This window comes from Haliaeetus leucocephalus, unplaced genomic scaffold, assembly GCF_000737465.1.
Source record: "Haliaeetus leucocephalus isolate CR32 unplaced genomic scaffold, Haliaeetus_leucocephalus-4.0 Scaffold228, whole genome shotgun sequence".
Classification (NCBI taxonomy): domain Eukaryota; kingdom Metazoa; phylum Chordata; class Aves; order Accipitriformes; family Accipitridae; genus Haliaeetus; species Haliaeetus leucocephalus.
This window is the reverse complement of record NW_010972664.1, coordinates 22,061,994-22,075,755: the sequence shown is the minus strand read 5'-3', so window position 1 is coordinate 22,075,755 and position 13,762 is coordinate 22,061,994. Positions and strand designations below refer to the sequence as shown.

The 13,762-nt window shown below is 43.4% G+C and overlaps 1 protein-coding gene across 8 annotated transcripts in view; it reads left to right on the top strand.

Annotated features, from left to right (window-relative positions):
* Window positions 1-1,744: 1,744 nt before the first annotated feature.
* SPICE1 (spindle and centriole associated protein 1) overlaps window positions 1,745-13,762 on the top strand; it is a 28,692-nt gene continuing 16,674 nt past the window's right edge. For 2 of the 8 annotated variants that reach the window (XM_010567479.1, XM_010567481.1), the window contains exons 1-6: window positions 2,468-6,033; window positions 6,584-6,700; window positions 7,754-7,900; window positions 10,912-11,014; window positions 11,790-11,911; window positions 13,545-13,642. In XM_010567479.1, the coding sequence (XP_010565781.1) occupies window positions 5,950-6,033; window positions 6,584-6,700; window positions 7,754-7,900; window positions 10,912-11,014; window positions 11,790-11,911; window positions 13,545-13,642 (671 nt within the window). In that variant the 5' untranslated portion in view covers window positions 2,468-5,949. Of the gene's footprint in view, window positions 2,127-2,467; window positions 6,034-6,583; window positions 6,701-7,753; window positions 7,901-9,426; window positions 9,498-9,691; window positions 10,379-10,911; window positions 11,015-11,789; window positions 11,912-13,544; window positions 13,643-13,762 lie in introns of those variants that run through there. The other 6 variants (XM_010567480.1, XM_010567486.1, XM_010567487.1 and 3 more) reach the window with 6 other exon arrangements.

Below are 13,762 nucleotides of genomic sequence, written 5' to 3'. Positions count from 1 at the left end.
GGGCAGCCTTCACGTCCGCCGGCCGGCCGGTGCGGCACCCGGACTGTCTCTCCGCGGTAGGGCGGGCGCCCAGGCGTTTTATTTGCAATTTAAATAAATAGCTCGGCGACACGCACAGGAGGCGGGGAGGCAGCCCCGGACACCCCCGCCCCTCGACCGGGGGGGCGTCGAGCAACTTTCCCGAGGGAAAGACCGGCCCGGCGGGGAGGGGAAAGGAAGGGAAAGGGAGGCCGGCGGGCTGGCCGGCCGGCCCCGGGGAGGAGGGTCTCCTTACTGTGCCCGGCCCCAAATTCTGAGCTGGCCTTGGCAGAGCGTTGTCAGGGAGCTTTTCCCCTTGGGGAGCTGTGCTGGGAGCTTAGGGGCACGCCGGCATCGTCAGGGCCACGGCAGCGGCACCAGCAGGGCTTCAACACCCCCGGCCCATCGAGTCAGGGGTCTCCTCGCCCCGCGCTCTGCCGGCTTGCGGGGGTGGCGGCTTGCACCTGCAATGCGTCTTCCATAGGGCCATCCCCAACCTTTATTTTTGGCTGCTTGTAACTTTGGGATAAACGCCCTCGTCTTTTAGTTCAGTCCAAAGGTGTGGAAGGCTGCAGCCAAATGTCATTTCGTTAATTCAAGCATGGCTTGGTGCATCTTATATTCTTTGGGTCATTCATGAAACTGCTACAAACAATACTGTGATACTCTCAACCTTTTCAGCAAGATGAGGGCGATGCTGTTGGGCTGTGAAAGGGCCAGGGGTCTCCCTCGGATGGCTTAACCCTCCTACGTTCTTCTGTTGAAAACACATCTGGGAAATGTGTCAGATCCCATGGTGGAGGGATGCACTTTCAAGGCAGAGAAGATAAAGCGTTACTAGAAAGCAATCGGAAAGGTTTTTCAGACTGAGGATGAACTTGTAGGAGCTGCGGTTTTATAAAGCCAGCCTGCAGTCTCCAACTGCGGTGACTCTGGCCACAGAAGCTTTCCAGGTTGTGGGTTTTGTTTTCAAGACTGAGAGATTTCCTGGGGAGTCACTCGTCGTCTTTGGAGGAAAAGTTGCAAAGCTCAGCGAAACGAGCCAGCGTGCATTAATGCCGTCATTTTGATCTTCAGGCCTTTGTGTGATCTCTGCCAAAAGAGAAAAACAAAACAATTGTCAGTGAATTCTGTGTTTGTCTGGTTGCAGGCTGCCATTCAAGTCACCCCACCTTTTGTCAGAGTCCCAAGAAGTGGCATTAAGGGCAAAACCCCCCCATTTAAGATCTGCTGGAAGATGGACACTCCAACACAAAGAGTTTGCCTTTCAGCCTGGAGTATCATGCTGTGGAGACCAGGAGACCTGTGCACTGTCACCTCTGAGCTTTTGTGACTCTGTCTTGCCTCTTAGCAGGACACGGTGTGACCTGTCCTGGGGACCTTCAAGCAGTGGTGGCACTGGGAGACTTGTGGCTTCCCCTCCCCAGCCTGTAGAGCCCAGGGCTCCTGAACCCTACAGCACCCTTTTCACCCACTACCCTCTGCAGACCCACAGATCCCTTTAGCATGTGCCAGAGGGAGGAGACTGGGGAGCACATCTTCTCCCAGAGAGGAGAGGCTTCAGGCGACAGGAGGAGGTACAGCAAAGCAAAAGCATGTCAGGGCCCGTGACGGTCTAGCAAATTATAGCCAATGTCTCAAACATTTGTTAAAGAACTTTGGTGGAGAACATGGCCTCTGTAAAAGCACTGGAGTGGTGTCAACAGGAAAATGTGGCTGGAGGAGAAGGCCCCACAGAGGGTGGGACCGTGCTTCTCCAAAGCCACAATTCCTTATCTTAAGCGACCATGAGAAGCAGCACAATGTATGCGCCTGAATGGAAGGCCAGATAGCAGTCATGCCTGCAGGGAGGGAGAAGCAACTCCCTGATGACTCCCCAAGCCCACCAAACCATTTCCAGAGAGTCCTGGGAATGTGAACTGCACAGGTCAAGACCACCGACTCATTTCTGGAACATTCCTGAGCTCACACTGCGCTTGCTCAATGACGGCAAATCCCTACCTGCAGGGGTGGATGCTTTAGGTATAAAAGAAGGGAGGACGAGTTCTCGGGGTGCCCTCCAGAACTAGATCTCTACACTGGCTGGACCAACGCTGGACCCAGGACCGGTGAAATCCCTTTCTTCTCTCTTTCTTCCTCTTTTCTCTCTGCCCCCCACCCAGTCCCTACACCTCGTCCCTTTAGACATAAACTGTTGACCAAGTCTGGGACTAGGAGTGGATCTAGCCACCCCTGGGCTCCTCTTTGAGAAGGAGTCTAGAAAGCAAGGGGGTCCACTCTGAACCTTGTAACTCAATGGGAGGGCTCTCCTTATTGTCTTCCCTGAACTGATCCCCAAATAAGTAAGGCTCATATACGGTTAGCACACGTTGTACAGTTTACTGACATAGTTTCATGTTCCCTTTTCTGTTTCTTTTTCTATACCTCCCTTCTCCTTTCAAACAGCGGCTTAATGACATGATGCAGGGTTCACATTGATAAGTTCACTTGTACTTGGGCAAGGTTAGCTTGGTTGAATAAATGTTGGTTGTTGTTTAAACTCCCCTGGTGTTGTTTCACCTTAATTCTGACAAAGGAAATCCATGAACCTGAGTTGCTCCAGCCTTGGGATGCAACAGGGCCATGCCAGGTTGCTCAGAGCAATGTGACAGATGGCACAAGGCCAGTATTCTGCAAACCAAGGTAGCTCTGGCAGCTGCAAATAATTTTTGTGTCATTTGGTGCTGTACATATTTCAAATCGTGAGATCAGTGTGGTGTCAGTGCGTTGTCCCTCCCTAGTTGTGTCGTCTTCGTGAGGAAGAAGTGGCTCTTCATGTAATCCACACTTTCCAATGCAGAATTACGGATTTCTTAAAGTACTTTCCCTGAGTGGACATACGTTTTGGTGTCTTACCAAAGACTACATGTTTTTTCCTTGTTTTGAATTTGAGAATTCAAGTTTTCTTTTCAAAGTGTAATGCTTTGTTCTTGTCTTCATTGAATTTCACCTCACTGTTTTGAGGCTATTTAGCAAAGTTAAACCTCTGTTCAAATCTTTGCCTCTGAAGTGTGGTACTGTCCAACTTGGTGTTATTTGCAAAAGTTTGAAGACAAAGGTCAATTCCACCATTCAAGTCACTAATTAAAGTAATCAATCCTAGCAGACAGATCAGATCTCTTAATTTGGTATAACTTCCTATTGACAGGAAAATATCCACAGCTACAGTTTGGGAGTTGCTTTCTGATCCCCCCTCTCATGTTAATACAAGCTGAGACTTATTTGCCTTTATGAGAGTGATGTTCAAGGCAATGTCAAAAGCCCTACCAAAGTCAAAATATGTTTAATCTATTCCTTTCAGCACCTGCTAAGTCTGTTATCTCAGCAAGGAGATAAATTAGGTTACTTTGACATGATTTGTTCTGAACAAATGCACACTGCCTGTTTCTCATCACTTTATTGTTATTTAGTTGCTTGCACACTGATTGCCAAACAACTTGTTTCATTATCTTTCCAGATAACAAATGGGGGTTGGCTGATTTATAACTCATCACTCAGCCCCTTTGATAAAGAAGGGTGGCCCCTTTTCACTTCTACCTGGATCTGGTTCTTGAATGGCAGCATGTGTTTTGGAAGAAAGAATTAGTCCCTGTAAGAGACAAGATGCTGATCCAGACAGACCATGGGTCTGGGTCAGTGGAAGTAGTCTGATATTCTTGTATGTGCCACAGTACTCTAGCGTCAGGGGCCAGTGAGGGCCAGCTGCTCCCTAAGGTTTTGGGGCTTTTTTTGGTTTTGGTTTTAGGTTTGCAGGTTTTTTGGTTTGGGTTTTGTTTTTTTTTTTTGCTATAGCACAGAAGTAGAAAATCTCATTGCTATTGGGGAAAAAAACACAGTAAAGAAATGACATTTCTCCTAGTAACCAGGGCTGCAAAACCATCTAGGATAGAGGAAAGATCTTAATTACAAATGAATTCCCCAAATCATACTAGCTTGGAAGGGGAAAGAGTATAAATGTATAACAAACCAAATTGTTTGGAAACCTGATGGTTTAAATCACTGCTGTTGGAATATGTAGTCTCCATCTTATGTAAGCTCCACTGCGAGTTAATAGATACTGTAGATGCTCAGCTGGCTTCTGCAGAGATAACGCAACATTTTCAGACTCTGCTGTAAACGCAGTGTGAAGAACAACAAGAACTGCAAGGTAGACAGGCTTTTAAGGCGTCTGATAGAACCTGCCCCCCATTTTCTTGTAGGGGGGTGAAGTGTTTGAGAATAGGCTGGTTGAATGAGAAGTGTCTCTGGCTTGTATTATATTTGCTTGTATTAGGTATTTAACATTTATATTTGATTGTAATTAATAACAGTAGAGAGGTTTAGGAGGTTTCACAGTGGATGACGTATTGATCTAATTGTGCCTTTATCTCTTCATTCTTCAGTAGACTGTGTTCTTTCAGACAATTTAAAGCCGTGTTAGGAGAGAATTCCAGATGCACCCTTGATTTATACTTTTGGATGCAAAACTTGCCCATGTGCCTAGGATAAAGGATTTGTTTTACCACAGGCTGAAATCTGATGTTCAGTTTCAGGTTGCGTATGGTATCTATGTTTAGTGCCTAGATGGAAACTCAAGTTCAGATGCAACCTCCAGTATGAAAAAAAAGACTTAGCCACATTTGCAGCACTTCAGCAGAGGCAATTGCTGATAGTATTTCTCTGTCACTTTTTTCCTCCCCTCATAATTTCAATCTTCTTTTTCTTTTTGTATCACATGCAACACAATTCCTTCCCTCAGCACATTAACCATTACCATCTGCACCTTCACATGAATCTTTTTACAGTGATGTTGGTAAAGCCAGAATTAGATTTGTGAGGACCTTAAGCACCAGGAAATCTTGGTGAATGGGAATTTTTCTCTTTAAGAAAGGAAGGAGTTTTGAATGAAAGGCTGATAAACCCTATGTCTTCACTTTCCAACTCCCACTGACAAAATATTAAGCTCACACTGTAATATAAAATATTAACTCTAACCCTTCAGAGTAGTTTACATCTTGCCTCTGCATGTGTGACAGGGAAGTGGCATATTCATGGAGTCAGTCTGTAAGAAATATATTGCACTCCTGTGTAAGCTAAATGACTTGTTTGAGAACAGCCTGTTGCTTTGTGGAAGCTAGAAATTCCTAGTGGGTAGGGAAGTACACCGTTCCTTAGTGGCACAGCTAATGAGATCTGTTTGTTGAAACACAGTCAAGGGCGACTCTTTGATTTGATGTCGCCTTAATGTAATAATTTGTGTGACATTCTGCTCTTAATCACCCATAATAGGATCTGAAATACATTATTGCATGGGGAAATTCGCAAAGCTTCCTCAGAGGGACATTGAGACATGGCTTGGGAGGGTATTTGCAGCGAGGACAGATATTAGTGAAATGAGCGAGTAGGAAAATTAAGGTGAGAGGTGGAAAACATGGTAGAGTGACATTGCTAGGGGCAGCTCGTGTGGATTTTCCCTGTGAAGTATAAAGAGCCCCCTCCACACAAGGCTGGAGCCGCCAAGGCACTGCCCTTCTTGGGGGGGCTGTTGTTCTCTGCACCCCTGAGGTGCCACCCGGGGGTGGGCAGGGGCAGAGGCTGCACCCTGACAGAAAACCCAAGAGAGAGAAGGAGCCGCGAGGCACCGGCGATAACCTACCCCCGTGAAAGGGAAACCCGGCGTGAGGTGAGGGTGAACGAGGCGGGGATGTTTCACCGCGGAGGGCGGCGGTGGTAATTTGGGGGGCCCCGGGGGGGGGGGGAAGCCGGGGCGGGAAGAGCGTTTACCGCCTGACGGCCCTTAGGGCGGGAAGGGAGAAACGGCTCCGTCCCCATGGCAACGGCGGGTGGGCGGGGAGGCGCGCGCGGCCCGCTCGAGCTTCCGCCTTCTTCCCGCCGCCCCGCGGGGGGGCGGCCATGTCGCTGCTGAGGGGACCGCGGCCCCGCGGCCCCGGTAAGAAGAGCTCCAGAAAGGCGGCGACGGTTAAGCGGGACTGGGATGTAAGTGCTTCCCCTTCCCGGGTGTTGAGACGGGTCCCCTGAGCCTGCTTCGGTCCTTGGCGGGTTTTCCCGCTCCTCCTCAGGTTTGCGGGCAGCAAGGCGGGCCCGGTGGCGGGGTTACTTTTGCTGGGTGATACGCAGATAGCGGTGTGGCCTTTTACCGGCTGGGGAACGGCCGGGGAGTCTCTGCCGGCTGAGGTGAGGGGCGGGGGGGGGAAGGCTCTAGAGGTCACCGTCCTGTGTGGGGGCTCGCGTTTGGGGATAGTCGGTTTGTGTGTGGATTTAGGGCGGGGAGGGATACCGTGATGGGGAGTTGAGTGTGCGTGGCGTGGGCATGACCCCTCTCGCTTCCTTGGTCCTGCTTGAGGTGAGGCCTCCCAGCTGGCAGCCCGCTCCTCAGGCTGAAGAGCCCGCCCAGCCTTGATAGGGGTATCATTTTTACTGACTGGCTGCCTCACTGAGGGTGGAATGCTTTATAGTACCATAAAAATGCACCATTCTATGGTTTTATGCTAATTATATTGTAGTTTAGAGGTTTTTTTTTTTAAAGAAACTTGAAAAAAAATCCAGTTCGTCCTCAGTTCTGGCTTTTGATATGTTCTCTGGCTCCTGTTTGCAGAGTACCGTCCATGATTTGTCAGTCCACCGTGCAACTCCTGAGGATATTGTAAGTTTAATAGTAATCACTGCTCCTTTGCTGTAGCAAGGAGATGTAGCTGGTGATCTAGCATAAGTGTTTACCATACTTATGGGGGATATTTTCTGCCAATGTTTAATCTCCCTTTTTAAGCTTCTGAAGATACTGGCTCTTTGTTGTTGGTTCTTTGTTAATGATATCATGCATCCTCAGCTCTGGCAGTTGGTGTTTTTCAGTTTTCTGTTTCCATTGGGAAGCAGTAGCCATAGTTTTTATTTCAATAAACTGTATACCAGCATAAAAACATAAATACATAAAAACTTGGTGGATTAGTTGAAGTCAAGTCTCATCTCTGCTGGAAGGACTGAAAGACATGCTTTATTTTAGGAATCTCTCTGATTCTGACGACACTCAATTTTCGTTTAAACGATTTAACATAATTTCTTTATACTGAATGACCTGTTCATTACAAAATATGTGAACTCCATGTCATTTTACTTGGTAGCACTGCTTATCAGGATGGAATAGGCAGTGTGAACTATTGTTGCTTATAAATTTTGACAAGTTAGTCAAGACGGATGGGCACAATAGCAGAGAGACACTTCATTCTATAAATGGTTGGCTTGATAGCTTCCAGACACTTTAGCAAGCACCTCACATTTACTTTGTTTAATTTGTATTTAAACTGAATCTCTCTCTCTGAAGAGAGAGAATATCTCTGGTGACTGACTGTTAAATCAGGAAAATTCATTATGTCTTTTTATGCATATTATCGGTGGTAGTGTTTGTTTTTTTCCTCCCTTTACAGCTGAAAAAACTCTTGCTGAGTCAGTGGTGTAGGGCAGATGGAAACTGTGAAACTTGCCCCGTTCACCTTTGGAGCCGCTTTAAATTTGGATGGTACTGATGGCATTTTACACTTCTGGATGTTTGTGACACTGTCACTGGTACTACCATGAAGTTAACATAAATAGTATTCAGCACATGAATGAGAAAATCAAGAAGAGCTTGTTAGCGTTACCCTGCAAATTTCGCTTTAGATTGTCCCTCAATTTTGAAATGGTTTCCTTCATGTTTACGTAGCTGCGTCGCCATGAAATACACAAATCAAAAAACAAAGCACTGGCCCATCTAGAACTGCAAGAGAAAGCACTGAAAAGAAAATGGAAGAAGCAAAAACAACTGGTTGGTGATTCCTTGGAGAAAAGGAAGTTGACTCTGATGCGTGAGGTGAGAGCTAAATCTGCACTTTCAGCCTGCTGCAGATGATTTGCAGCAGTAGTGGAAAACTGCTCTTGCACATAGGTCAACATTTGCTCCTCTTGTTAGATAATTTGACTTCATATATGCATGCACTCTCCTCTATGTGTTGAGTGTGTGCAATGATTGGAATAGGCTGTCTAACATATTAACTGATCTATACAGTTGTGGATTTGATCCTTGTTGCCTAGCTATGCCCTCTGTAATTCTGCAGGCCTCTTTGTGTCTGAACAGGAACTGTTTGCAGAGTTAAACTGTGTGTTGTTAAAAGTATGTGCATTCTTTGTGTTCTTATTGCTATCTTGCCTTTTCCTTCTCCTGTCTAGTATTTTTCTTTGATGGAAACGTGAACATTTCTCTTTCTGGGAGGGACATCCTTATCTGCTGTTGCTTATTTAAACAGAGGAAAATGCAGAGTCATAGGGGCTGAAAGGGTGAGGCAACAAGTTGGTAAGGAAAAACTTGAAGGAAAATTGACCCAACAAAGGTTGAGGAGCTATGGCTGCTAGCAGACAAGCTTGTCAGCTGGGGACTGAAAAGCTGTAAGCATTCTGAAGCACACTGACTAAAAATATGTTGCTTAATTAGCTTTTGAATATTGAACTGTAGCAGCAAACCTAGGCTTAGCTAACAGAGACAGTAGCTGTCAGTGTCTGAAAGGGGATTTCAGTGGTAGACATCCTTTTGTTTCACACGGCAGGCAGCTCCTTGCCATATGTTATGAAAACTAATCTCAAACCATAGTCATTAGCTTTCAGACCTCATCAGCACTTGGACAAACTGAGACTTGTTCTTGTTGGTAAGGAATGATGATGAACAATGTTCACCTAGCAGTTAAAATAAACATGATTTAGTAGTCCTGTAAATGTGCAGTGGATTAACTATCACAGACGTCCTCTCTCTTTCGTCTTTTGTAAATTTTCAGAAGTCTTTTTCTGATCTCTGAGAACGTTCAAGCGTAGACAGAAACAAATGAAAGTACTTAGAATTGAAGTTCACCTTCTAGTTTCCTATTTGACACCTGTTTCTCTGCAATCACAGTAGAATTTTTGTATTAAGGATATTGTGCTAATCAAGCCTCAAGCTTTAATTTTGACCTTTGTTACTTTCATACTTTTCTGCCAAGTGCATTTTAGTGGAGTGGTCAGAAAAGCTGTGGGCTTTTATACAAATTTCCCTAATGTAATAGCAGGCTAGTTTCAGTAAGACTTCCATGCAGAAATAAACTATGTATCACAAAGGTAGATTAGACTACCTGCTCTAAAATTTGGCTAAACTACCTATTACGTGACTTTGTTATTTTGCAGATGTGAAACTCATGGTTAGGAAATAGTCTCCCATATTTGCTGCCATTTCTAATGACAGTGCACAAATTTCAATTCCTCCTGAGTGGCTTTCCCCTTCATATTTAGAGAGATGACTTTATTCAACATGCCCTATGTCTCCTCCTGAATCAGAGAGTTTTTTTTTTTTTTTTTTTTTTTGTTCTTCTGCAGATCTGGCATAGCTTTGATTGAAAACCTGCATTGTTTTGATGTCAGATGGCTAAATGGGAAGAGTAGATTTAGTTAGTATCAAGAGTGAAAGCTGAATAGTGCTTTGGAAAAGTAAATATGTGAGGTGATTGAAAAATGAATATTCACTGATTTGCTAAATTGGTTATGAGGAGAAGTGTAATATACTGCAGTGTAATTCAGGCCCAAAAGATTAGAAGGTCATGAAAACTAGGTATATGGGGAAACGTCCTGACATAACAGTAAAATTGGTGGTGGGGGTGGAACAGGTGAAATATCACTGCCTAGAATTTTTTGAATGAGGCTGAATATAAACCAGCAAACTTGTCAATGGACACTGAAAGAAACTCTCTGGAGATAATGTCATATAATGCTCTGAAACTGCTGCAAACCAGTCCCTCTTATGATTCCTGGGGGAGCAAAAATTGTCACTCAGTTCTCAAATTTTGAGTAGGAGAGCATATGTGAGCCCATCTTTTCTGTGGGATCTTCTGAAGTACTTGCAGTCTCTCTGGCTAAATTTGATTAACTACGATGAAGTGGAGGTCACTTACATATCTAGTTGCCTCTCAGATGTTTAAGAATAACTAACTTCTTCCCAGTTTGTGGGATAATTTTACTAGTTTCCCATTTCCACCTTTGTGAATGAAACCGCAAGTCAGTGAGGAGTTTTGGATTGCCTTCTGCCCACGAAGCCATGCCTCTAGTCAGCTCCATTCAGCTCACAGTAGCTGAATTCCTCTTGGTTTGCTCTCCGAGATCTCCCTCCTTAGGAGGCAGCCATCGTGGTGCCAGTGATGGACTTCAAATACTGGGAGAGAGAGACCTTGAATACAGAAGCAGTGCCTTGTGACAAATGTGTGGAGATTCCCAAAACATCTTCTGGTGCCAGATGTAGTCAGCTGTATTTATGTCTGTTGAAACTTTTATGGTGGTAGGTGGCTTAATTTTTAGGCAAAATTTTCCATAGTCAAGGCTGAATGAAACAAATTTGCCTGAATTGGTTTGGTGCAGTTTTTGGGTGTCTGTCAGATTTAGATAAGTGTTCTTTGACCGGACAACATTGAGATCAAATGATTTGGGGATGCCTACTGACTTTTTTATTGCCAGATATCTGTATTTGTTTTGATGAGTGTGTCATAAACACCCAGCTTCTTGTTTGTGTCAGGCTGGGAGGAGAAGGGAGTGAGAGGATTGGCTCTAAAGAGAAAAAAGTCAGTGCTGATGGGGCCCCCAGAAGTAATAACTGTTTCATTTTTCAGAAAAACAAGACGAATTCTAGTCACTCAGAATGAAGTATGGTTTTCTGATCTACCTTAATTAGGATCTAATTGCACAGTACCAACTTTGCAAACATTGTCTTGTTGGCTGTTCTCTTGCTAACTGTTTAGAAGAACAATACCAAAAAAACAAAGGAAAAATCGGTCTGCTCAGTATGAAATATTTCCTCATACACTATACTTTCAGATTCTGTCTGATCAATACCATTTGCAAGATGTATTGGAACGATCTGATCAGGTTATGGCTGTGGCAAAAGACTTGTTTGGGGATGCTCCTCGCACGCGAACAGGTAGACCGTGTCATTTATGTGTGGTAGTACGTTTAAGATTATCTCCTTGCTTTTCATAAATAGCCTCGCTTTGCAAAGTATTCTTTTTAACTGTTTTCATCTCATCATCTAATGCAGTATGATTGATCCTGTTCATGTTGGATGAAACACAAATGAGGATAATACCTCCCATGGCAGGGGAGAGCGACCCATGGCCGTTATTCTACTGTATCTGTCCATTGTGGAATTTTGGGTTACTTACTGTGAAATACCTCACACTTACCATTTCCACAGCCAAGCTGCTGGCTTATACAGAGCACCAGTTCAAACTACTTCAGTAGTTCTGATTCCCATTGCTACATGGGTTGACTGCTTGCTCTTGGATATTGTTGAAGATTTATCAGCGATTTGTGAACAAGGCCTTTCCATCTCTTGCCCTGGTTTGTGGGTCCTTAACGCTACTGGAAGGCAGGACTGGCTGTTTGCATGTGAAATCTTAAACTTAGGTTCTTTTCTCTGTAGAATGCCATTCTCTTTTGCTTACAATGACTGTTTCATCCTACTTGCTTCTTCTCACCTGTTTAAATACACTTGTGCAGAAGGACAAAAGCCTGGTACATGGCCGAATGTATTAAGATAACTCTGTGGTTGGCCTTTGGCAGTTGTTTAAAGCGACATACGTCCCTGTGATCCTTTTTGTGCAAAGTACAGGAACTTGCTTTTTGGTACAAAGCCCTGTGAATATACTATAGACCGAGTCCTCTGTGTTCTTCCCTGTTGTGTCTGATTCCTCTAGGTTTCCCTAATGTAACAATGGCTCCTAACTGTGACCTAGAATCATCTCAAGGACCCATTGTACAAAAATGTGATCCTTCCACTCAGCTTTCCATCCTTAGTGAATCTGTCATGGATTCCCAGGTAATGTATGTTCTGTTCCATGCATGTCCTGTGGCTTTTTTGTTTGCACAAAATAAAAATATTCAGAGGTAGAGTTTCCAAGCAGACCTAACCCTGTCTTTTGTGTATTGTATACCATGTTGATAACATGCATAGAAAATGGTGTTAAATAAAGGTGGGTTTGTTTTGTGAGACTCTGGGAATCATGATTTTTTTTTTTTTTATTTCTTAACCTTTGAATATGAGAAACAAGCATATCTCATAGAAGCTCTCTCATATTAGCATGCTCTCCCTTTTGAATTCTGGAATTATCAGCAAGAGAACAAAGTAATTACAGACTAAGAAGACAACTCTTGTGTCAGTTAAAAAATTGCTACATATTGAAATATGCCTCTGATTTTCTAATTATGTCTGCATATATGGGGACATAGCCAGTTGGGCTCCAATTTATTTCTGATAACACACAGGTAAATGTACCCCACTTAACGCCACAGCCTTGATTAGTCCTACAAGTTTAACTTTCAATACTTCACATTATTTTACAATTATTTAGATTTGTTTAAAAGGTTTAAAAATTATTTAAATTTGTTTAAAATTCCATTTCGATTGCCTTAGTGTTCTGTTTTCTTTGCATAACGTGGGTGGTACCAGGAATGCTCACTGTGGTTTGAGAACAGGCATATGACACTCCCAGAAAGCAGCTCACTGATGAAGACCAAAAGGGCTGTGGGAGTGAAAGTGATGGTGTCATATTCTCATGGTTCTCTAATCCTGTTTCCTACTATCTTGCACAAATATCTGCAATTTGAGTTGCAGTACTGCTCTGTCATGTATTTCGATGTGGTATTTGGTTTGGGGTTTTTTTTTTTTTACTGTGAAGAGTTAACTATAGCATCTTTGTAAGCTGTATCGCTGGATGCGTGCTGCAGGATAGGCTTAAATTTTTACAAGAAACATGTACTGATAGTTGTCTGCTGAGCTTCTGTGAGATTTTCTTTTCCTTATGTGCCTACGAAAATCATAGTTAAAGGCTATCTGGTGAAGCCTACCCAGAAATGCAGAAACCTGACAGTTTGAGGAACCCTAATTCCAAATTTGATTGCTTAAGTTTTGCTATGAACGTGGTACGTAGGATTGTATTTTGTTCTGGTTGCATTTTACACATGGAATAAAAATGTAGTTTTGCAGATCTCATTACAAGGTTGTTTAGCTTGTAATGTCAAATGACTGAAACTTTAAAAATGCTATAATTTAGATTGCTTTTTCTATCTTCTGCCTGCTATATCTCTATATTTGTTTTGGTACAGTCTTTAAAGCTTTTTTTTTTAATCCTACAGTGTGTGTCGTTTTTCTTATTTCATATAAATCATCCAAATAAAACATTGGATATTGAATTAATCACTTGTTGTGTTATTTTCAGAGACAACTGTCAGTATCAGTATTTCTTAGGTACTAAAGTCCCCCAAAACTCTTCCCACAGAGGTTTGTGGTTTGTTTTCTTTCTTTTTTAAATTTTGTTTTGGAGGTGGAGACTGAAACAAATGTTTTTGTTTTTTTCTTGAAACAATTTCAGAAAATTTATCTCTTAACTACTTCCTGAAGACAAATTGAAATTGCTCTGAAGTCCCTTTTGTTTTCTTTGTCTCCTAAACAGGTTCTTAATGAAGTGGAAGAGGAAGCATTATCAATCTATCAATCAGAAGATGGACACCAGGACTTTCTGAATTTCAAATCCAGCATCAATTCTGACAGGTCAATACAAACATAGCTGTTCATGTTTCTACTTTCTCAACACTGGAAATTGACAGAGTTAAAATTGTGTGTTGCATGGGAATAGTTAAGTTACTTTTTCTGTTTCCACCCCACCCCCCA